Source organism: Amblyomma mixtum, chromosome 9 (assembly GCF_055824585.1).
Source record: "Amblyomma mixtum isolate Tamu chromosome 9, ASM5582458v1, whole genome shotgun sequence".
NCBI lineage: Eukaryota > Metazoa > Arthropoda > Arachnida > Ixodida > Ixodidae > Amblyomma > Amblyomma mixtum.
The window spans coordinates 52,601,649-52,624,707 of record NC_143020.1 but is presented as its reverse complement, the minus strand read 5'-3'; the positions used below and the strand labels follow the sequence as shown (position 1 = coordinate 52,624,707).

The 23,059-nt window shown below is 44.4% G+C and overlaps 1 protein-coding gene across 5 annotated transcripts in view; it reads right to left on the bottom strand.

Moving 5' to 3' along the window:
• LOC149329002 (TBC1 domain family member 15-like) overlaps positions 1 to 23,059 on the bottom strand; it is an 81,000-nt gene that overhangs the window by 21,574 nt on the left and 36,367 nt on the right. For 3 of the 5 annotated variants that reach the window (XM_089560057.1, XM_089560058.1, XM_089560056.1), the window contains exon 7: positions 11,853 to 22,089. In XM_089560057.1, the coding sequence (XP_089416183.1) occupies positions 21,447 to 22,089 (643 nt within the window). In that variant the 3' untranslated portion in view covers positions 11,853 to 21,446. Of the gene's footprint in view, positions 1 to 49; positions 154 to 1,452; positions 1,579 to 5,703; positions 5,908 to 6,873; positions 6,992 to 11,852; positions 22,090 to 23,059 lie in introns of those variants that run through there. The other 2 variants (XM_089560059.1, XM_089560060.1) reach the window with 1 other exon arrangement.

Below are 23,059 nucleotides of genomic sequence, written 5' to 3'. Positions count from 1 at the left end.
GGCCTGTCCCTTTACGCTACAGTTTCTCATTTCATTTCCTGGCACCCACTTGTGTTTCTTGCGGAGGGCTTCCCGCTCCTTGTAGGTGGAGCTGAAGCTGTAGTATCCCAGCAGGAAGGGCCACACTTCCCTGCGCAGCTCAGACGCGATACCCTGCACCACGGGGGGAGAGGAGGAAGGAAAAAAGAAGAAGAGGGAAAGGGGGGGGTGTGAGGGCGACTTACCCAACTGAAAAAGATTACCACGGTGGCAATTTGAGCAATTCGCAACTCGGTACTGATCCATAACATAAGAGTAGCGTAAAACCAGAACGATGGACAAAAGGGGTCCGTCGTCCTGGTTTTGCGCTACTCTTATGTTATGACAAGATATTCACAAATGAGTAGCCCATGTAGGTAGCCTCGAGTTTTCTGTGCACAGTTCAGAGTCATGCCCCATGATGATAGACACGAAGTGGAGCAGGGTCGAAATATGACGGCAGAGTTGCTGCTGTGTGTCTACTGTGAAGCAGTTGTAAACTACTGTTCTGAAGCACAAGAGGTGCAACAGCTGCCGAAGAAGTGACTACCACACTTGACTGCACTCGGATGAAACTAAAGCGCAGCATCTGAATCATGAGCAGCACCTGCCATCATATATGCAACATAAACTTGGCAAAAATATATGATTTAAAGGAGCTCTGAAACACCTTCTCAGGAGAAAACAAACTTTCTCACTCACTATATTCTCTTGGCATGAACATTAGAGCCAAATAATACACTTCTACACGCAGCAGAGGACCTACCATCCCATGTGGGAGTTGAAAAACACTTTCCGGCGACTTTTTCATGCTTATATTTTAATATTTTACATATATTTTACACTGATGTTCTACCATTGCTGTTTAAGTTCTATCGAAAAGCCTCCTGTGCTGTTCCACCAATCACCAGCCCAGTCAACAAATCTGCCAAACACATGCTGCCAGTTCAGGTGAGAAACAAACTTTGGCACGAAGACTGTTTACCATGGCTTCATAAGAAATAATATCCTTCTTTCGGAACACCTGTCACTCTATTTCTGAGCTGTCACTGTTAATAGATTTTCTTTCAATGAATTATTATAATAAGGGAGTAATTACTCATTGACGTCTACCCAAGCGCAGCCACACGGCCACAAAGGAAAGCTATACAGCTTTCTCAGAAACTTCGCAGTCAAAGAAAAATTCATCCTGGTCATGGGTTCGAACCCGGGACCACCGCTTCACCAGAGCAGTCGCTTTACTAGTAATTACTCCCTTATTACAAATCTACTCCATCTTGGGGGATTCCCCTAAACATTTGACCAATGAATTACAATGCAGCTCAAGATAGGTGTCCTCCACATGTCTGCCTATTGCTTCTAGGCCATCCGCACACAAAGACAAAAAAAAAAACAGAACAAGTCCGCCACCATCCCCTCTTCCCCCTGACTGACCCCTCGGAAGATGCGCTGCTTGAGGGCGTCTTCGTTGAGGATGCGTCCCTCCGGGTCGTGTGCCAGGGCCCACTCCTCGTGGCCCAGGGGGCTGCCCCGTTTCACCTCGGTCCGCTTGGGCAGGGTCTGGCAGAAACAGAGGACAAGCGGAAGAGAGCAACCATCTTATAAAACACAAACAACAAACACTTTCAATGACCGCAACACATTCCCTTGTCTCTCCACAGATGAACGTCTATTGCTGTTTCTTTCAGCACTCATTTGCTTTAGCGCTGCTATTTTATTCAATGATTTAATGCTGAGTTACAGTTTTTCTCGTATGCACAACAAAAGCACAAAAATTGCCTCACTTCAGTGTTCTACTGAAACTGATGAAGTAATAAATGCACCTGTTAAGTTACTTATCTTACCGTATTTACTCGCATAATAGGCGCACTCGCATAATAGGCGCACCCCTAGTTTGGTCGCGAAAAATCAATTTTTTTTATTTCCGCGCATAATAGGCGCACCCCGAACTTGGCACTGTGACCAATACTGTGTTTACACGATTGCAAGCCGACGCCTCGCCGCCCCCCGACCCCCAGTCTTTATTTTAACATTTTTGCTGAACTGACTACTAGACCTCACTACTGCAGCTGCCGTCGCAGCTGCTGCGGACCCACAGCACGTACAATGACATCGCGTAAAACAGCCGCACACAGTTTTCAGGGATGCTCACTTTAAACGTCTGTTTGGAAAGCTTTATCCCCAGCCGGATAAATCCCTTTATCCCTTCGGCCCGCGAAAACCTCGGCGCCTGGAGTAGCGTACGAAAATTTAGGCACGCCACAGTCGCAACTGCCGCACGCTTGCCGTGTTCGAGAGCAAACTCCCAGCCGTGTAGCGTCGAGCTGAAACAGCAACGCTCGGCGGCAAAGCCACAAACCACGCTCTACCGCAGATCCCGGCACTTGACAACAACAAAAAAAAAAGTGGAGCTGGTGATGCTGATGGCGATATAGATAGCGAAAGCTCGCGGCGGAGGAAAATGATGATGATGATAAGCTTGGCCTTGGGCGCCCTCCGTGGGCGGCGTCTGGAAGCTCCTGTGCGCGTGTGTGGCCTCCGCAATCAAGCGCCCGTTGCGCGCAGCTGGAGCTGATCGCGGAGGCCTCGGCGCGTGCATTTTGGAGGCTATTCCCGCGTGGGTCGTGGAAAGTTTCGGTGCGGCCCCTACACAATTTTTTTTTAATATTTTCTTCGGGAAAACGGGGTGCGGCCCATACACGAGTGCGTTTATGCGGTATGTTCAATTTTGCGAGTCGAAAAATTCCCGGAAATTTTACCCCGCGTAATAGGCGCACCCCCAACTTTGAGCCGCATTTTCTGGAAAAAAAAGTGCGCCTATTATGCGAGTAAATACGGTAGTTTAACATTATTCAGTTCAAATTATTTTCCTTCAGTACAGTTCTAGCCCTTCTTGGAAGTTCAAAACAAGAATTGAAGGGGACGAGCACCGAGACAGGTGAGCACAGACCCTGACCCTCACGCCACATGCTCTGAACCCAGCAGTAATAGCACCAGAAAAAAAAAAAGGCACAAAAGTGGCGTACAATACACAAGGTTCATCTATGCCATATCGAATTACTTGTGTCGTAAATGATTAAACACAGCAGGGCTAATCCTCATAAGCGACATAAGCAATGCAAGACACAGAAGTGCCGTACAATGCACAAGGCTCATCGATGCCATATCCAATTACTTGTGTCATAGACGATAAAACATACCAGGGCTAATCTTCATCGGTGACATAACCAATGCTGCACATATACAAAGAGTAAAGTACCAGCTTGCAAAGCACACCCGGTTTTCCTTCAGAAACGTCACTCATCCATTTCTTACAGCTGTGCAAAATGGCCAGAGAAATTGTATAGCACACACAAGCAGCCTTCAGTCAAAAGTTTGGAGCCCAAACGGGTCTACTTCTGGGCCTTGCTGTTCAATTGACTATGCCTCACCAACGTTCCAAATCTCGAAGGTCAAAAGCGCTTTTGGCTATACCCTCCGAATGTTACCGACGTGCACAGATGCTCGAAGAGTGTCATTTTGCCTTAGAAGCAAACCCTCCGGATGGCCCCGTGACCTTATACTCGCAGCAACGACTCCCAAACTTAGTTTCATGACAGCTTTGGGGCTTTTTTTTTCTTTTTAGAGTTAGCCGTTACTAACTGCACTTTCGTCCTATTTTTAAAAAGTTACGCGTCTGCATGCATGTGTGTAGGGAGGAAGGGTTCACAGCTGAGAGACACAGGGTTCCTTCAGCCCCTTTTGAAAGCTGCTAGGATTCGCTGCAGCTAAAAAGATTGACAAACCCTGGCCTATATACAGCAATACACAGGACGAAGACTTGAAAAAGCATCTCCAAGCATTGTGGATTATTTCTGTCGCACAGCTTTCCAGATGACAGCATTCTAGGTCACCAGGAACCTTGTATACATGAAAGATTATGCCCTCTCAAAAACCTGAACAGTCACTTCAGTCATGTTTCAACGCAGACAAAAAGAGAGCAAAAGAAAAACAGTCTCTTAAGTAAGAGTTCAATTCACACCTAAACCAATGAACAACCTCGTACTGGAGGCAGCAGACTACACTTGTAAAGCAGACTCGTAGACTGTGCCTATCCCCATTTGAGGTTCCTCAGTCCACCAAAAGCAAAAGTTCCTAGTCTTTCTAGCCCTTTTTAGCCGTTTTATCCCTTTTTAGCTTTTTAGTGGCTTTCTGTCTCTTCGTGCCTCAAATGCATGCAAAAAAGAGCACATGACCGCATGGCCTCAAATAAACATTCCCAAATTTCATTAGGGTAATGCTGACTGACTGCAAAATGAAGCAGACAGCAGTAAGCAGTCACAGTATGATTAGTGATGCACCTCGCTTACAGCCACCTCATTGCTGGCAACATCAGCTCACACTGGCTGCGACACTCCCAACTGTGAGTGGTAAATATAAACATATGGTATAGAGCAAACATCTATCATTGTGTTGCTACCAAACTTGCTAGTTGTCTCGCCAAAGCAACTGTAGTGAAGGAAAGGTGGATGCTGAGGCGTGCTTGGGTTTTGGTGTACAGGTAACCCAAGGAGCGCCTCAAGAAACACCCATGGCCACTGTGGAACCCCGTTTGAGAACAAACACCTTTATCCAAGAACTGTTAGTCACTGGAATGCACTTACAGATAATGAAGTCCTTCAGCCATCCTTGAAATTATCTGAATGCCATTTGTAGTTATCTGTCTCTTTAAGTGTGTCATAATGTTTTTAGTGTGATTGTTGCTTCTGCTGACTGGTTGCTGTGTGTTGCTGGTTGCATTGCTCAAACATGTCACTCTTTTCATCTAGTACTCCCTTCTCATTCTAGTATTTCTACCTTCTTCGATATATTCCCACCCTGCTAAAATCCCTTTATTCTTTATTCAATTTTTACCCCGCTTAGCCCAAAGGCGCTACAGCAGGGGGGTTACAATGATGAAAAAAACACATCTTCATTCACACAGCACACTCACTGACCTGAAAGGCGATTCCATTTCCTGATAGAACGCACAAAAAATGAATTTGCATATTCCAAAATCTTAAAGCAATGATCAATACGAGAAGAGACATAATGGGGCCAGTGTAAATATCTTTCCTTTTGAATGCCGGTTTTATCATGAAATATTTGATACAGCCGTTTAAGGCGCAATTTCCTTCTTCGAGAAGAAAGACTTTCCCACCCGAATCCGTTTTTCATGTCGGTGCAGCTATCACCTCTGGAGTATGGACGTAAGACGAACCTTGCAGCTCTGTTGGGGATTTTTTCAAGCTTATTGCACAATGTTATTTGCCATGGGTCCCACACCACACATGCGTATTCGAGCATGGGTCGAATGTATGTGACAAAAGCAGTTGATCTTAGGTGAGGCGGCGCGTGGCCCAGATTTCGTTCTAAAAAGTTTAGTGTCTTTGCAGCCTCCACGACCACTGTGATCAACCGAGAACGTCACACTCAAATATTTATACTGCAATTTTTGCATCACTGTACTGTTGTTGATGGTGTACTGTTGTTGATGATGTTAACTTCGTTTTTTTACATGTGAAGGTAACATGAACACACTTTTTGCTGTTCAACTTCATTCTCGATCTTGAACTTCATTCTCCATGGGATTGCAGTATGTACAAATAATAATAAATAATGTAAATAAATGAGAAGCGTGCCAGTATGCAACCTGCGGACGCTCACCCTGACGACCACCTCAAAGCCGGGCTCTTCGCAGTGCTCGCTGATCTCAAGGCCGGTAAGGCTGTCAGGCTGCTGCTCCCCAAAGTAGTCGTAGCTGGTCCGGTATTCCTCACCGGGAAGCCCCGAGGCAGCGCCAGTGACGTAGTGAGCCACCTTGGCAAAGCCGTCCCACGTGGCGTCCCAGGATGGATTCACAATGAACTTCTGCACAGCCGAGGTTCAAACACGAAAGTGAATATCAAGGGGCCATTACTAGACAACAAACTTCCCATCCATTTCTTTACTCAATCCACTTTTCAATAGAACTAACATTTGAAAAATGAAATCATTACGATGGCCATCAAATCATGTTGAGAGGTACAGCCTTTGTCAAAAGTTTGAAGCCCAGGGGGTTTTCTTTTGAGCCACACTGTGCCATTCTTAATGACTCTCTAGCGCTCCAAATTTCCTGAACGTGAGAAGATTTCTGGTACTGCCTCCTGCAATAGGTAGGACTTCCATGAATGCTCCTGAAGTCCCAATATAAAGCTTATAAGTGAACCCCCTGGGCTCTAAACCTTTGAATAAGACTGTACATACAGGTAACATGTAGACGGGTACATACTGAGGAAATGGCCGACCTTCAAATAAGGTCTCATGTCTTTCAAACAGAATACTGTTACACATGCAAGTTTTCATTAAAAAAAACTCCCAAGAGTGCAAAAACCACATATACATTCTAACGACTTCAACATCCAAGTGCACATTTCCTGTGAATGAAATGTACACATCACGGATGTCTGCAAACACAACAGTTACTCAATTCGGTCTAGTGAGTTAATGAATGAAAAGTCAAGCATAGGCAACCATTTAAAGAAGTGCGTCCTTCTCATTCTCACTGTCTCAATTACGTCCACTACCTAACAAAGGCCTGCAATGGATAATAACTCGTGACTCAAGAGGTTATGTCCCATGTGCAAGTAAAGAAATCTTTACCTAAAAGCGTAAACAAACAAGTTGCAAATTGACAAATGTTTGCCCAAGGCCAAAACCCTTAGCTTGAGAGAAGCGTGTTGCACAATCATAAACAAACAAACAAACAAACAAAAAAGAGAAACCTTTCCCGTCCTAATTAGAAAAAAGGCACGCAGTCACCGCCAGGCTACACCCACAATTAAGGAGTCCACTCACTCTGATGACGTCATAGCGTGAGGAAGACTCGGTGTACAGGTCGAGCTGGTCGAAGGACTTGTGCAGGGCTTCCACGGCGGGCATCTGCACCAGGTACAGCAGGTGGTCCTTTCTCGACCTGTGCAGAAAAGAAATTGCGTCAGTACGGTAGAAAAATTACACCATGGTGCACACTATGAGAACCTGGTGATAGCTGTTACGCTGTGCCATCTTGCATCATACTGCACCGCTCCATCCCCCAGCTGTGTAGCACATTCTACTGAATTTCCTCTCCTGTCGCGCACCTTCCTCCTCTTCTTCTATTCTGTAGCCTTTTTCACCCACATCAATGTCCACGACAACGGCGTAGATCCACAGGTTCCTCCAATTAACAGCTATCGGCGTAAACAAACAATCAGTTCAATGAGAAGAGTGGAACAGGGACCAACCATCCCACAGGACAACAGTAACTAGAAGGCAGCTGTGTTACACCTGCTGTCACAACCCCAGCTGGGCACAAGTGAGAATTTTGCACACAAGAAACCGGAGCCCATAACTAGTCTCTGCCAATCTGCTGCCTGGTTTCTCTTATACTAGCAGTAGTATGAAGGAAACACTTTTTTTTTTTTGTACAAAATCACCAAATAAGCGCCGACGCACGTCAACTTGTAAAGAGACCACCATGCACCGAAGGGTTGGGAACTGACCATAGTCTTTGGTTTTCTGCATGGAGACATGATCTCTTCTCTGTTAACTTGGTTCGATTCCTGCAGCTAACAGCTCCACGAATGTAGACGCTGACTCTAACACAGAACTGGTTCTCGATATATCTCTCTTCATCACTCATAGAGTGTAGAGTGTACCTTTGCATTTTTGGACAGTGATTGTCACTAGTTAACCCTGGTACAGGACAGGCTTAACCGAAGGTCAAGGGGAGAGGCCTTGCTTTGTTGCCTTGCAATACGCCGATGTTGACTTGCAATACACCTTGCAATATGCGTACCTGAGCCGATGGCACTGTTGACTGTTAATCAAGGCGTCTATCCTTTTCTTTTCTTCCCACGCTGCTTCTATTTTGTCATAAGCCTTGTAGGAAGTGCAAGCACATGGTGATCCACTATCAGGCTAACCTTGCCTTCATGTCAGTCTGCTGAACAGTGAGTCAGCACCTGCCTATACAAGCTCTTGTTTGTTCACTCACTCACTCATTTATATGTTCATTCAAGTGGGACACGGCAGAGCCATGTCTACTGCCTTGTAAGGCCACAGCCTGCTTCACCAACTCACTAAAGAGAATACCATTGTTAAGGCAAGCCCTATGTGTGAAGGATATGTGGACTGGTGTGTGGTGAGCTTTTTATTTTTATTTTTAAAGACCGGAATGCCTAAGGAACACTGAAATCAGGCTCATTGCATGTAAAAGTAATCCCTTGTGGTATTCAACTCCTCATGAGTTTAATGTTTCAGATAATAGTGCAGCTTCCTGCTAGACTAAGAACATATAAAGGCGGAACGCTTCTACCTAACGATGAGGATGAAGCAGTACTCCCAGTCAGAGAGAACATTCAATCATGTGGCATGCACAGGTGAGACCTCTCAATCACCCAGAGGCATCAAAGGGGATATACTTGTGTACATGGATATATGCGCTGTTGTACACTCACATTTTTTCTTTTTGTCACTTTTCCTGGGAAAAGAGTGATGTTGCAAGCAACACTCAACTGTAGTATTAGGCAAAAGAGACCATTTGTGCAACTCAACAAGCCTCTCATGAAAAATATTACAATGTTGAGAACCACACTCTCAGCTCTTCTTTGTCGTACTTAGATGGCACATGACTGGCTCATGAAACTTGCAGGATCTTGAAATTGCAGTCTAACTACAGGACCGCAATGACAATCTTAAAGCTACAAAGAAAAAATAGATTGCAAAACCAAAGTGCTCCACACAACAGTGAGTGAGAGTGTCCAATAAATCAATCACGTGCTTCACTAACTAACAGCCTTCTTGTAGTCAGCATAAAATTAAATGCACATCTGCAATGGCCCCCCAACAGCAACTTGCCGATGTCAAAATATATCTGCATCAGACGAACGCCATCAAAAAATTTAATTTAAATCAAATCCACTTTCAGTAACAGTGACAGAGCACAGGCAAAGTATACACCTAAACACTAAAGTTAAACAATTCAGTGAAAAATTAAACCTTACTCTCGCACACTCTGTCATGAAGATGCCAGGCATTGCGGAGTTCAGGCCTCAGGGAAATGGCTAAATGACTACCATGCTCAACACAGAACAAAATTAACAAGGGTTGAGGAGGAGGGAACCGACATCACGTTATTAATATGAGAGCATTAGAGTTGCAGTCGCACAAAACCCGGCTGATGTCCAAGACAAAATTCACCAATTGGCCGAGAGAGGTCATGTGACCGTGTGACATCATCACAACCTGCGCTGATAGGCCAACCTGATTGGCCGAGAGATGTCATGTGACCTTGTGATCTCATCACAACCTGCCCACTGTGACAGGAGGCAATGAAATTAATGACTGTCCGAGAAAAGTCACATGACCTTGTGATGTTATTGCCAGAGGTTCTAGACGGCAACTTAGGTAGAGAATCAATATAAAAAAAATGAAATATGCAAATGTCGGCACTGTTCCAGCATAGCAGATACCTGCTGCTGCAGCTACCAATACGAATATGGCGGTTAATGGACCAACAACTTCAAAGAAACGGACGCAAACGCAAGCATAAGTTGCAAGAGAAGCTGCAACAAATGTGAAATCTAGCGCTATCACGTTCCGTTCTTAAGGTGACGTTAGTGTCCTCACAGTTTTTCGGCAACTTCGCTTCAGTCACCGAGGGGGGAGCAAACTTATTCCACCAAGGCCAGTTTATCTTCTAATTGGTCCGAGTTCAACCAGACACTCCAGCAGGGAAGGGGTGGGCAAGGAAAGTGGGGGGGGGGGGGTTTATGGCGATGGCATATGTAAAGGCCATGTTTCAGGTTTGCGCAAGATTAAGGGCAGTCAGGACAGGCTGGGGTGATAGTTGGGGTAGGTTCAGCATGAAGGTTGTCTAGTGGACTGAGGATCCTCCTCGACCCTTGTTCACTTTGTTTTGTGTTGTCAAGCATCCCGCCTTTTCCTGCCATCTCTCACTGTGGAAGCAAGCTCAATCAAATACGTTTAAAAACTGTTCGGTGAAATTCCTACAAGCTACGGGGCAGCTCAGGCACACTGTAGGTATGCGCTAAAAGCATATCACCAACTGCAATAGCTTTTAATGCACCAGTGTTAGTACCAGAATGTCGGTCACTTAACCACTGCAACATTGTGCCAGGAGTGGTATGAGGACTCCCAGCGATCTATGAATGTAAGGCAGACAATGACGAATTCCACATATTTGGGCATTAACCCATTAACATTATCGCGATATACCCTTAACATAGAGCTTAAGTGTCCTATCCAAATTTTAATTTTTTGACCCACTTGGGGTAGACGCAAGAAATCAGCATCCAATTATCCATTCCTCTTAGCATTTATGCCAAAACAGCACTAGCCTAGTCAGCTTTTCTTCAGTAGTCACCCACAGAGTTCGACCAAAGACGTCTTTGTCTACCAACTGCTGGGTTGCTGTTCATTGTCCTAGTGGACTGCAACAGAGCACTGCGGAGCTATTGTAATTAAATTTTTCTTCCTTTTTCCAACATCAAACAGTAAGTGCTAACTCAACGCATCTATATATGCGCATCGCATCATCTCTGCCACAAAATGATGAAAAGTTGCATGCACTTAAAACTCTTTGATAAACACTCAATTGCAAGTGATTAACTGAAAACTTGCGGGATCATCTAGCTGTTTTGCATATAAAACTAAATGTTGCAAGAAAATGCAGTACGGCTTTTTTCGCCACACCAGCAGCTACTTGTGCAATCTGTGACAAGTTTTATAGGTAACATCAATTTGGTGATGTCATTAACAGCATCATAAGGCACTTTGCACGAACATGCATCTGTGATATAAAAGGTCCTGTGGTCTTTAAATGCTGCAGAATATATATTACACGAACATAAATTACTCCCATACACTGCAGCCATGCATAACAGCTGGAACAGCACGACCGAACTTTTGCATGCCCGTTGTAATGGAGAAACATCCAGCCATAACTGGGGCAACATAGTAGGCCTGGGAAGCCATGCTTTTCATGAGAAATCTAACAATCTGAATGACATAAAATATAAGCCGCAGGCAGGAGTGACGAGACGTGCCACTGATTTCGGTCAATTACATCAGCCTCCGATCGCTGCGCGCTTGCATAAAAGGAAAATAATTAACTTTACAACTTTTTGTGGACTATGTAAACTATGTTCTCAAGCATTTCCACTCGGAGAAATAAAAAGAGCTGGGTGACTTGCTGACAATTAATTTTTTATGAAACATGGCAAAAGAGTGAATATTCTGTGTCTATCTTTCTTCACTATGTTTTTGCGCTGTTTTTGGAAAAACGGATTCTTACGCGGGTTATTTCGGTGCAACCATACAGACACCCCCTTTTAAACAGCCACTTTCCTTTCTTGTATTTCTTTTTCAGCAGTCACAAAACGAGACTCGAGGTACCATGAAGAGTCTCTGACTACTTTGTTACCTTTATGTTAATCATGCCAGTAAAACAAATTGTCCAGATTTTCAGGTAGTCTCATTCGAGGCTTCCGAGCAACCTTTTTTAACATTTCAAGAGAAGGCACATCCCATAAAGTTTTGCACAATGCAAAGGCTTATGCAAGGGGTCCACAACCTTATCATAGCAAAAACAATCGCGAAGGCCTTCCGAAAGAATAACCCAACTTTAAAAGCAAAAAAAAAGAAGCCTTGCTCAGCTCCAGGTCACTCAGTGAGGAGCGTCTAGAGTTCATTCTTGTGGTTGGAGCCCAGATTCACCAAACCACAAGAATAAAAGCAAGCCCAGAATAAAGAAGCAGAGACCACACCAGGCATAAGTGATGATGACATGTTCTTTACTGTATAAATGAGTCAGAGAACAATGCCCAAAAACAAAAACACAGCTTGAAGGCACTAGGAAACAAAAAAAGACAACACGTTTCTGTAAAGGGCACCCCGGCACGGGTTCTTGTTGACATAACCCCATATAAAGGGGCTCAGTTGACATAATCAAAAAAAAAAAAGGAAATTATATGACGTCCCCTCTGTTCCTAATAGTTTCTTCCAAAGCAGCATACAGCCATGTAAAATTCTGTGTCTACAGAAGTTGACTTTAGAGTCAGCATTTTGTGCAGCCTATGTGCAGTTTATATAAGCAACACTAACATGGCCGCAACTGGCAAAGGACAGGGCTAATTGGAGAGACATGGGAGAGGCCTTTGCCCTGCAGTGGGCGTAGTCAGCCTGATGAAGGATGAATGATGGATCATAACATGTGCTTTGTCACAAACATTACCCTCACACTGACACCCACTCTCAGCTTGCCTAAATGGCAAAAATGCCAGGCAAGTTTTCAGTCATTCAAGACACTTTACACATGAAGTCGTCGCTTATATTAAGCTGCTTAATTAGCACTGCCTCTCGCCACACAACGAAACTTCAAATGTGGTTTGCTGTTTTGAAATTGTTTCACTCGGCATTTCAAAAAAAAAAAAAAAAGACTGAAACGAAGAGATGGGACTTTTCAGTATTATGATGCTGTCGTCAACAAGAAAACAGACCCCCAGAGATGCCCTTTACGGACACAGACTAAAAGCACATTTGATGAGCATATACAAGGAATAAACAAAATGAAAATGGGTTAAAGACATTTTGCTTAAACAGTGATGCATAAACGTGGGCAAAGTTTTATTTGTTTGTTTGTTTTCCCTTTTTTGGTTAAAAGTAACTATCTGAATGCACTTCAGGAACAGACCCAATGGGCACTGAGACTGCCTTAGACGTCCTTTGGATGTCCAAGGAATGTCCATGGGATGTCCAAGGCAGTTTCAGTGCCCATTGGAGAGGAGCTTGACATATAAAAAAATAGGAAAAGCGCGACGCTCACAATTTCAAAACGTTCAGGCAAGCACCTCAGGATGCGGAAAAAAAAAAGCTGCCCGTATCATAAAGAGATACTGAACATAATAGAGGAGTGAGGTAGTTTGTTATTACCTAACATTAAGGCATCCTAGGGTGTGTAAAAAGCTTGCATTCTACAATATTAGCAACGACACATGTAACCGAAACACGTGGCGGCTAGAACAACGCACAACAAGCTGCTTAGTAGTAGGTTAGCTAAAAGAAGACCCTCAAGCCTCAAACAGTCATTCGTGAATAACGAAAAAAGGAACTAGCCAACATTATTTCCTTCACTGTTTGTGCAACCAAAGAAGACAACTGGACAGGCAACATAAGTGAATTATTTCTGCAGTTCAAAATGACAAACATTTTTTTTTCCCATGTCAATGAAAACTCCGACCGACTCTTCTACATGCCAACAAATATGAAACTAAAAGGCACCCACTCCCATTTAATTTCCTTTTCATCAGCACAACAAACTTCAAATGTCATTTTAGCAGCATGACCCAAGTGGATCAATGTCTTCAGCAGGACTTAGTTGAAGGAGGGACGAGGGTCTTAAAACTGACCTTTTTATTTGTGGCTATAATTTCATGAAATTTTGCGCACAGATGCGTTTTTCTCTTCCGATTTCAGAAATTTAGTCATAACTAAGCTGGTGGTCTTAGATCAAAAGTTATCTTAAATACTAGAGTGTAATTAGGTAATTTCTTACGCAGCTTTAATGAATTTTCTCATTGCATTTTGTTGCTTTTAATCACATGAATTGATAGCCAGCGAATTCCCATACTCGATGACATTCTTACTTTTTTTGTTTAGACCCCGTAAAATAGCAATTTACAATTAGCTTAACAAGTTGCAGTGCAAAATACTGCGACCTTTTACTCTCAGTATAGTATATCAGGAGGACATGCCTTTAGACAAAAACGAAGAATGCCAACGGATATGGAAACTCTCTGGCTACCAATTCATGTTAATAAAAGCAACAAAATGCAATGAGAAAGTTCATTAAAGCTGCGTAAGAAACTACCTAATCACACTCTAGAACTTTAAGCTAACTTTTGAGCTCAATTATAATTACATATTTGGAATCAGAAGAGAAAAATGCTTCTGTGTGCAAAATTTCATAAGATTCTAGCCATAAATAAAGAAGTTAGTTTTAAGACCCTCGTCCCCTCTGAAAGAAAGGCAGTAGCCAGACTCCCTCAGTGCAAAATGAAAACCGGAACATCACAAATGAAACAACTCTTTCAATAATCTAACATATTCCGTAACGTCCAGGCATTCCTTTCTCACTTTCCATTATTTCCATTTCATTGTTACCGTTGTTATTGCTGTGTTGTGCTCGTGTCAACACTGTTATTGCTGTAAATTCTTTGTTGGTACTGTGTTGTTAGTTCAAGCCAGTACGGCAATTCCAAGAGCCCTTGGCTCTCTTAATTATGAACTAGGTCACACGTGCCGGTCTTTCTGTACAACCTTCCGACAAGTCTTTTCAGTGCAGGGCACTACGTCGAGCACTAAGAAAACACTAAACCATCGAAAACTTTCCAAAGGCGAAAACTTTTCCTTTCAAACACTGGGCAAACTATGTGGAACAGTTTCACCTGATCACAGGGCATCTATGACAGTAAGAGCTTTGCATAGTGTTTCAGAGACTTCTCCAAGTCACGACGACCACAGAGCCAAAATACGATGCCGGGGGCACTTAATTTTGCAAGACTTTCAAGCTAACAAATTAACTGCGATTCTCCAAGAGGTAAACTACTGGCCTCTAATGGGATACTGAACCAAAATTTTGCAGATGCAATTTTTGATGCAGAAGAAAGACAAAAAAAAAAGAGGAGCAAAAGTCATTGCTTCGGCAATTTTTTATCATACCACCGCAACAGACGCCCTCGTTTCAGAGGTGCAAATGTGACGTCACAACACCCCTGCTGTTCCCCACTGTGATTAAAACTGCTATGCAAAGGTCGTTGACCGGGTGCAGTTACCTGTGAACACGGCTTCTCCAACTCTCCATTATTCCATTGTCCACATTCGTGACAAAGCTTTCAGTATGGCAGAACAAAATTATGAGGCACTACTAACTACGCCAAAGACCATCCCAACAACATCACTGCTCAAGGCACTCCTTTGCACTAATTTCCGAAAGACAAGAAGCTCAGAGGACTGTGGAATCACTCTGCACAGACACCATAGCCATACTGGAACTGGACACCTTTGACTGGTGACTTTTTCTTCAGAGGTTTTTCTCCACGCAGATTACGCACGCAATTCCATGAGAAATAACGGATTTCCGCATTTTTCGCGGAACTGTGTCTAAGCAGCCACATTCTGTTTTATCTCATGATACCGTCTGAATTCCCTGAATTTATTTCTCCGAAATGCTATCAATCAGGTGGCAGAGAAATGCGCAGAATATAACCAGCCCCTGTATATAGCGTTCACTGATTACGAGAAAGCATTCGACCCAGTAGAAACCTCAACAGTCATGAAGGCATTGTGGAATGAGGGTGTAGAATAGTGTTATGCGAAAATATTGGAGGATATTTATAACGATTGCATAGCTACCACAGTCCTCCATAAAGTCAGCAATAAAATTCCAAAAAGGAAAGGTGTCAGGCAGGGAGACACGATCTCGCCAATGCTCTTCACTGCCTGCTTACAGGAGGTATGCCGGGGCCGGAAATGGGAACAGTTGGGGATAAGAGTTAATGGAGAATACTTAAGTAATCTGCGATTCGCCGATGACATTGCCTTGCTAAGTCACTCAGGACATGAACTGCAAAGCATGATCAATGAATTAGACCGGCAGATCAGAACGGTGGAGCTAAGAATTAACATGCAGAAAACCAAAGTAATGTTAAACCGCCTAGCAAGGGAACAGCAGTTCGCAATTGGTAGCGAGGTGCTGGAAGTAGTAAGCGAATATGTCTACTTAGGGCACGTAGTGACCGCAGATCCGGATCATGAGAGGGAAATAATGAGAAGAATAAGAATGGGGTGGAGCGCATATGGCAGGTTCTCTATGATCATGAATGACAGTTTGCCGATATCCCTCAAGAGAAAAGTCTGCAACAGCTGCATCTTACCGGTACTCACCTATGGGGCAGAAACATGGAGGCTAACAAAGAGGGTTCAGCTTAAGTTAAGGACAATGCAGCGAGCTATGGAAAGCAAAATGATGGGTGTAACGTTAAAAGATCGGAAGAGGGCGGAGTGGGTGAGGGAACAAACGTGGGTTAATCACATCTTAGTTGAAATCAAGAGGAACAAATGGGTTTGGGCAGGGCATGTAATGCGAAGGCAAGATAACCGTTGGTCCTTAAGGGTAACGGAGTGGATTCCAAGAGAAGGCAAGCGTAGCAGGGGGCAGCAGAAAGTTAGGTGAGCGGATTTAAGAAGTTTGCGGGGATACAGTAGCGGCAACTGACAAAGGACAGGGTTAATTGGAGAGACATGGGAGAGGCCTTTGCCCTGCAGTGGGAGTAGTCAGGCTGACGATGATGATGATTTCTTTGAATTCTCTGGAAACGCAGCATCTCGAAACGAACGGAGTTCTGCTGATGCCTTCACATGTTTGTTTCCCAATTCATTCAAGTGCACTAGCGTGTGGTTGCAGTGGCAGCAGTGCACTAATGCTTGCACGAAGCATGGGACGAATCATAACACTAGGCGCCTGTCTAAAGCAATATTACCGAATTTGTGAGAATATGAAGCGAATTTTCAACTTGAACCATTTACTTCACAGTGCACCTAATGTTGCATTTATAACCAAGCAATGAATATGCGTCCAATTCTTTTTCTCCCCGTCCAATTTTTTTTCTCCCCCTGTTCATTGCAAAAGAGAAACCACAACACGCTCACCCACCAAGCTCATGAGCTAAGAGGAAAAGCCAACTTCTCAGCTATACCCTCGCGACCGAGACGAACCGCACAGCACACACTGATGAGAAAGGGTTGCTATAAACACGGAAAGAAGGCAGAAGCGCAGACTGTTGAAAAAGATGAGGAGGCAGTGAAAGAGCTGCGAGGAATATGGAAGGGAAAAAAAACGGGGGGGGGGTGACCGGGAACAAAACTGTGCCACATGAAACAAGAAATAACGCTACAAGAACTGGCGCCAAAGTGGCCACTGCTGCTCGAAAGGTTGCGTGCTTTATCGTGAAAGAAACTCCTCGCAAAATTTTGCAGATTCTTTGTACTCAATTCCCAAAATTCAAAATTTTTCCCCGCAGAAAATTAGGTCCCTTAAATATGCAACAAGTGCAGCTGTGTCGAAAATCCTCAGCATAGCGCTTGAAAGGATTCGCTGAAAGCCTGATGCTGTTCAATTTGTCTTCTCAAGAAAGCACAAAAGCAGAAAGCCACCGCGGTGGCTCAGTGGTTATGGCGCTCGGCTGCCAACCGAAAAGACGTGGGTTCGATCCCGGCCGCGGCGGTCGAATTCCGATGGAGGCGAAATTCTAGAGGCCCGTGTACTGCGCGATGTCAGTGCACGGTAAAGAACCCCAGGTGGACGAAATATCCGGAGTCGCTTTGGAACGTTGAACCCCTATAAACTACAAACAAAAACAAACTAAAATTTTTTCTTGCTGGCACTTAGATCTTGATCCAAAATAGCACAGAAAATTTCTTGCCGCTATCAATGTCTTATACATGGCACACAGTAATACTGCTCAGCTGAAAGAATAACAATGCTGTAAAAATGTGAGGTTCACTACTCATGCCCAAAGTGATGCACTATTTGTGTGGGAAAGCCCAATGCTTAGCTTACCGCAATACTTAAATTAGTGCAGCGTTGAGTTGTGTACGTTCGTATTCGCTTAGTTATGTGCAGCGCAGCGTTTAGGTAGGTAACCGTAGTACAGTACAGTGAACGATACCAGTACCTTCGCACTTGACAACTGGTTTGAAGCTACAGTTTCTTCATGTTCTGTGTGGTGCAAGACAGGAAATGCGAGGGTAATCTTCCCGTCCTACCGGACAACACAAGGTGATGAACGAACAGTGCCATTCAATAGAGCCAAAATGCCTGTCTTACTGTCCTAACTCCGCACCTGAAATCATTTCCATGACACCTGACATGATGTTAACTTGGGCGCCTTACACTTCACATACTGCAGCTGGCTATACCTGTCTGATCAGGGTGTTGTGATGTCACACTCTTCACTTCCCATTTGACGAGGCAGCTTGACGTTTGCTCACACACTGTGAAAAATAAAACGATCCACAGAAAGATACGCCTGACTTCATTCATTTCAGTACAATCGCGCATTGAGAGTTCATTTTCAGCTTTTCCTTCAATTTTTCCAACTTTGCTTCAGTATTTAACAGTTCTTTCTTTAACTGAATGGGGTCTCCTCGTTTGATGTAAATTAACTTGCGGCCCTCCCAGACCTTGCAAAACTGGGTGTAATGTATGCATAGTTAACATCCATGAAGACGACCTGACAGACAAACCCATCACTTACGTAGATAGTGCATGACAATGGAAGCTTCCTAACAACCAGGGGAAGACAGCTTAGAAAAGAACCGGGTAAATTAGTTAAAAGTCTGATGCTTCAGCTGTTGCCCGACCGCCCGACAATGCTGATGCCCGCAGACAAGAAGAGCTCCAAGCTCCAGCAGTTTTGATCCTTGCGAAGAGTATTTACACACTTTGCTCGCATTCAAACAATGACCAGCCCCAGAAGAGCCACCGTACGACAGATTCAACGCATAAAACACCACATCGCAGATGAAACATAATTGCGAACAGGTATATGCACAATAAAAGCCCTGCCTGTATAGTACATGGTTGTCAGGTTTTTCACAGGGATAAGGAACCACTGTCCACAGACAGTGTGTATGAAGTAGACCTCAAGCTTCATCGCCTTAAAGGGACACTGAGGAGGAATTGAAGTTGGCTTGTATCGACAGAATACCAGCTCCTGATTGCAAAAACGCCACTCATACTGACAACAAAGCTCTTGTAACGTAGAAAAGAGCAAGAACCAAAATACAGGTATCGCCGCCACAGGCCAAACTCGCAAGTACAAGCGTGTTGACGTCATAGGACAAAACAGTGTTGCTAGAACACAACGGTTCTAGCAACGCTAGGACCAACGAATCACTGAGGCGCAACCAATGCATGAGCAAATCTCCTTGACATCGCCAGATGGCGCCACGTACACGGCAGCTACGCGCGCACCTGCAGCATCGGGACCAATCAGCGCCTGCTGCCGGCAGACCGGTGGTAGGCGGGCTCCCGGTATTCCGCTAACGGTAACAAGGTACACGGTATGCTAAAGGTGTCTATTTGCGAGAACTTCTTTGACCACTTCGAGAGCGGGATCCATTGTAACGTTGGCAAAACGCTGGTCCAAACGCAAACGAAGCGACGATAGCGACGGCCGCAATAGCCGATAGATGCCTTCAACGTGCGGCCGGCGGTAGCTTTCTTTTCGGCTGCTGCTTGGCCGCACTGCTGGCTGCCAGAAATCACGGAGTCTGCGTTACGTCATGTGCAACGTCATGTTTCACGTCACTTAGTCCTGTGTCGTCATAGGAGAATTCCAAGTTTGAATCGGAGCGGCGGGAAAAACTTTTTCAACTTCGAATCCAAATTTCTTAGAAATAAATGCATCTTTCGCTGCCGGCCGAGTGGCAACAAAGCCATGAAATGCCGAACTATCGGATTTTACTTTAAAAAAAAATACTGATAGAGCTCTCCTCACTGTCCCTTTAAAGCAACGCTTCATAAGCTTGCAAAATAAAACGTTTGTGCACTACACACAGGAGTCAGTTCAGCTTCGTACTAAGCAAAGAGAACACATAATGTACTGCTAACAACAAAAAGAACAAGTACTGGGCATTAACAACAAGTTTGTTTAGTGATCTGTACAAAAAGAAAATAAGGAAGCCATGTTGTGGGGGAAATACTGTGAAACAGCAGAACGACTGGACTTACTACTGCTTTGCCTTTTTACATGTAAACATGAAACTGGCCCCGCGAAAGCAGGTGCCTACGTTAAAAAGGCCAAGTAAGGCCTGCGTTCCTCATAAAAAGAAACAAAAAATATAGCAAAACATTGATGGTGGAAATGACGCAGGTACAACAATGAAAAAAAAAAACGAAGAAAAGAAAAAAACCAGCCTTGATCAAAACGTCAGTTTGTCTGCATACTCCATTCATGTGCACGCTTCTACAAGCCTGGATGCATTATGATATCTTGCTCACTGAATCTGACTTGTAGAGTGAAAGGTCAGAGTTGAAAGCCTCCTAAGTGCCCTCTCAAAAGAAAGAGGAAGGTTTGCGCACGTTTTCAATATGAAATTAACACGCACAAGTCTTCAATCTCGGCAATTCATCAAACCGTAGTAAAGGTTACGCATTGTGATGTCAGTTCCCTTTGAGGGTCGTCTGCAAAAACCTATCGTAAAACAATGAGACACTAAAAAAAGAACACAACAGTCTTTTTGCAGAACATGTGACTCTGCGAGTTCTGTGACCAATGTGCTTTGAAATGGCTAAATATCTTGATCGCTGCTTTTTGCCGAAAAGACTACATAATACTCCATGCTCTGCACTAAATTCATTACAAGATGATAGCAATGATAACAATATGAGGTGAGATGCTAAGGGCAGGCTGTGTGACCAACTATGTTGGCAGTCAGCTTTATGCATCGCACTAGTAAATTAATGGTTGGTGACAAACTGATGGAGTACAAGATGAATTTCACTCCACCAATGGAGTGATGAATTCTCAGTAACATAATGAAGGAGTAAAGATGGCTTTTACTCCATAGACGGAGTGATAAAATTGTGGATGACACGACGACGGTGTAAAAACGTCCTGCTACTCCAAAGATGGAGTAAACGACATTTGTAAGCAGTTCTTAAGCAATCCATCGAAGATGCGAGGCACTCGGGTTCTAAGTTTAGTGCACAGCAATAAACGAACGAAGGCACTCCCCAAGTAAAAAGACGCAGTACCTTTGAGGAGGCAGTAAGTTTAAGCACATGGGGTAATAAGGAACATGTGACAACCTGGGGACAATCCTGGTTGGACACAGTAAGAGGAAGGCTACAAGTGTTCAGCTTTAAGATCTTTCTATGCTTGACTTTTTTTTTTTTTCACAATCCATCATTAAAAACTCCTTTCGAATTTCAGCCATGCCGCTCCTTGTCTAGTAATGCTTTCTTCAAAACAGTGAGAGGATAGAGTACTCAAGACAGAACACTGGTAATCTGCCTTCACTAAACCATCAGTGACTGGTGAAAGCACCAGATAACATCACTGTTCAACAGTACACTGTAAATCACCGTGATGAGCACTGGTATCGTGTAGAACTCGAATGTGCTACATCACATTTTTTTTTCACCTATACTGCCAATCAAACATTGCAGAAATGCTGCAGCACAGCAAACGCCTTCCACCCATGGCCTTCCCCTAACTGCCCCCGCAAAACAAGAAAGGATCCGTCCTCCCAGGCCTTGACTCTTTTGCATAGCGAACAAACAACACAGCGGAAAAGAAAGATCACGTCAGTCTGTTAGCTCCCCCTTCAGCCTGAAGCAGTCTCCTCCGTTTTGTCTCGTAGTAGTCCATCTTTGCTCTCAACACGGACATCTTCATCTTATGTTCGCGCTTTTTCAGAGCGACCACCTCGTTTGCGGCCCTCTGGACGACCTCGCACATCTTGGCGATCGAGCCAATGAAGCTGGTGCCGTTCACCATCTGACCACCATCCGGGGCGCAATCGTTCCGCGGACCGCCATCGCGGATGCCCCGCGTCGCGGCATCCTCGTCTTCGCTCCCGTCGCTGGCGTCGTTCGACTCCGCCCAGTTCTCTCGCTTAACGCACGGCACCCGTTCCGGCTCCTCCTTTTTGAGACCCCACATTGGACGTGCTCCTGGTGTGCCCGTTGGGCAGTTCGAGGTCTGACCAATGTTCGGGTTTTGATTGCATAACAGTTGGCCAGGTACAGCATTGCCACCCCCTTCGATGCTGTTTGTTCCGCTGAACAGCTTGTGGGTAGATGGGTCGTCGATCATGGACTGCCCGGACTGCTCCGAACAGTCGGGAGACCTTGGCAAGAGGATCACTTCAGGGTGGTGCGACTCGGACAGAAACGGAGCGTCCGGTTCGAGACAAGACGAAGGTCCGAGAATGGAGTCGTTCCTGGTTTAATGACAGCGGGTGGGAAAAAAGAATGAAACAAACGGATGGAGAGGTTTTAGTGACTGTGGGTGGAGCATCATGACAACCAAAAGATACTAGACTCAGTTTCATACATAGCAGGCAACGCTCCGGAGGTTGCTGAAGTAGTGCGTCCATGAAGCCGTATTACTCCGCCTCGTAACATTCGTTCTTCTCGAACATAGAGTTTCTTACTATTACCTAGAGGGAAAGCTGGCGGCGCTGCACTTCAGCCACCATGGATGCCCAAAGCATCATGGGGCGGTGAGCTACTTGTTGCGGAACAGTCGTAGTTTTTCAGGAACGCGGAGTGTCATTACTAAGACGTTTCATTCCAAAAACGCTGTCCGTGTGTGCGCAGACGACTTTCGCGCGAACGCAGTGTGCAAAACTCATAGTAGTGAAAACGCGACGACACACGACGCCAATAACAGGTTGCACTTTTCCGAAATGCCATTAAAAAACCTCTTATAGTATTTAAGCAACAGCACCTTTTCTGGAAACATATTTACTTTTAAAAGTGTGCCTGTTAATTACGAAATATTAGTTTTTATAGTGTTCATTACTAGGCCAATAGGAGAGCGAGTCGTCTCTTATTTTGGGCAAATTTTGCACTTAAATGCTTTTCTGCTCGTTTGTTGCAATTATTAGACAAGATATTGAATATTAGGACGTTTGTAGTAATCAAACAGCTTAATTTTTCTATTATTTTTTGGCCAAAAGTTGCAGTTCCGCAACAAGTAGCTCACCGCCCCATGATGCTTTGAGCGCCCATGGTGGCTGAAGTGGTCTCGAGGGGTCGCCATGCAAACTCCCATAGACGGGCTGCCAGCTTTCCCTCTAGGTAATAGTAAGAAACTCTATGTTCTCGAAACTCCGGTCATTGTTTGGACGAATGCAAAGTGCAGTGTAAAAATATGTGGTAGCATGGAAAATCACGGTCGAAGCTGCG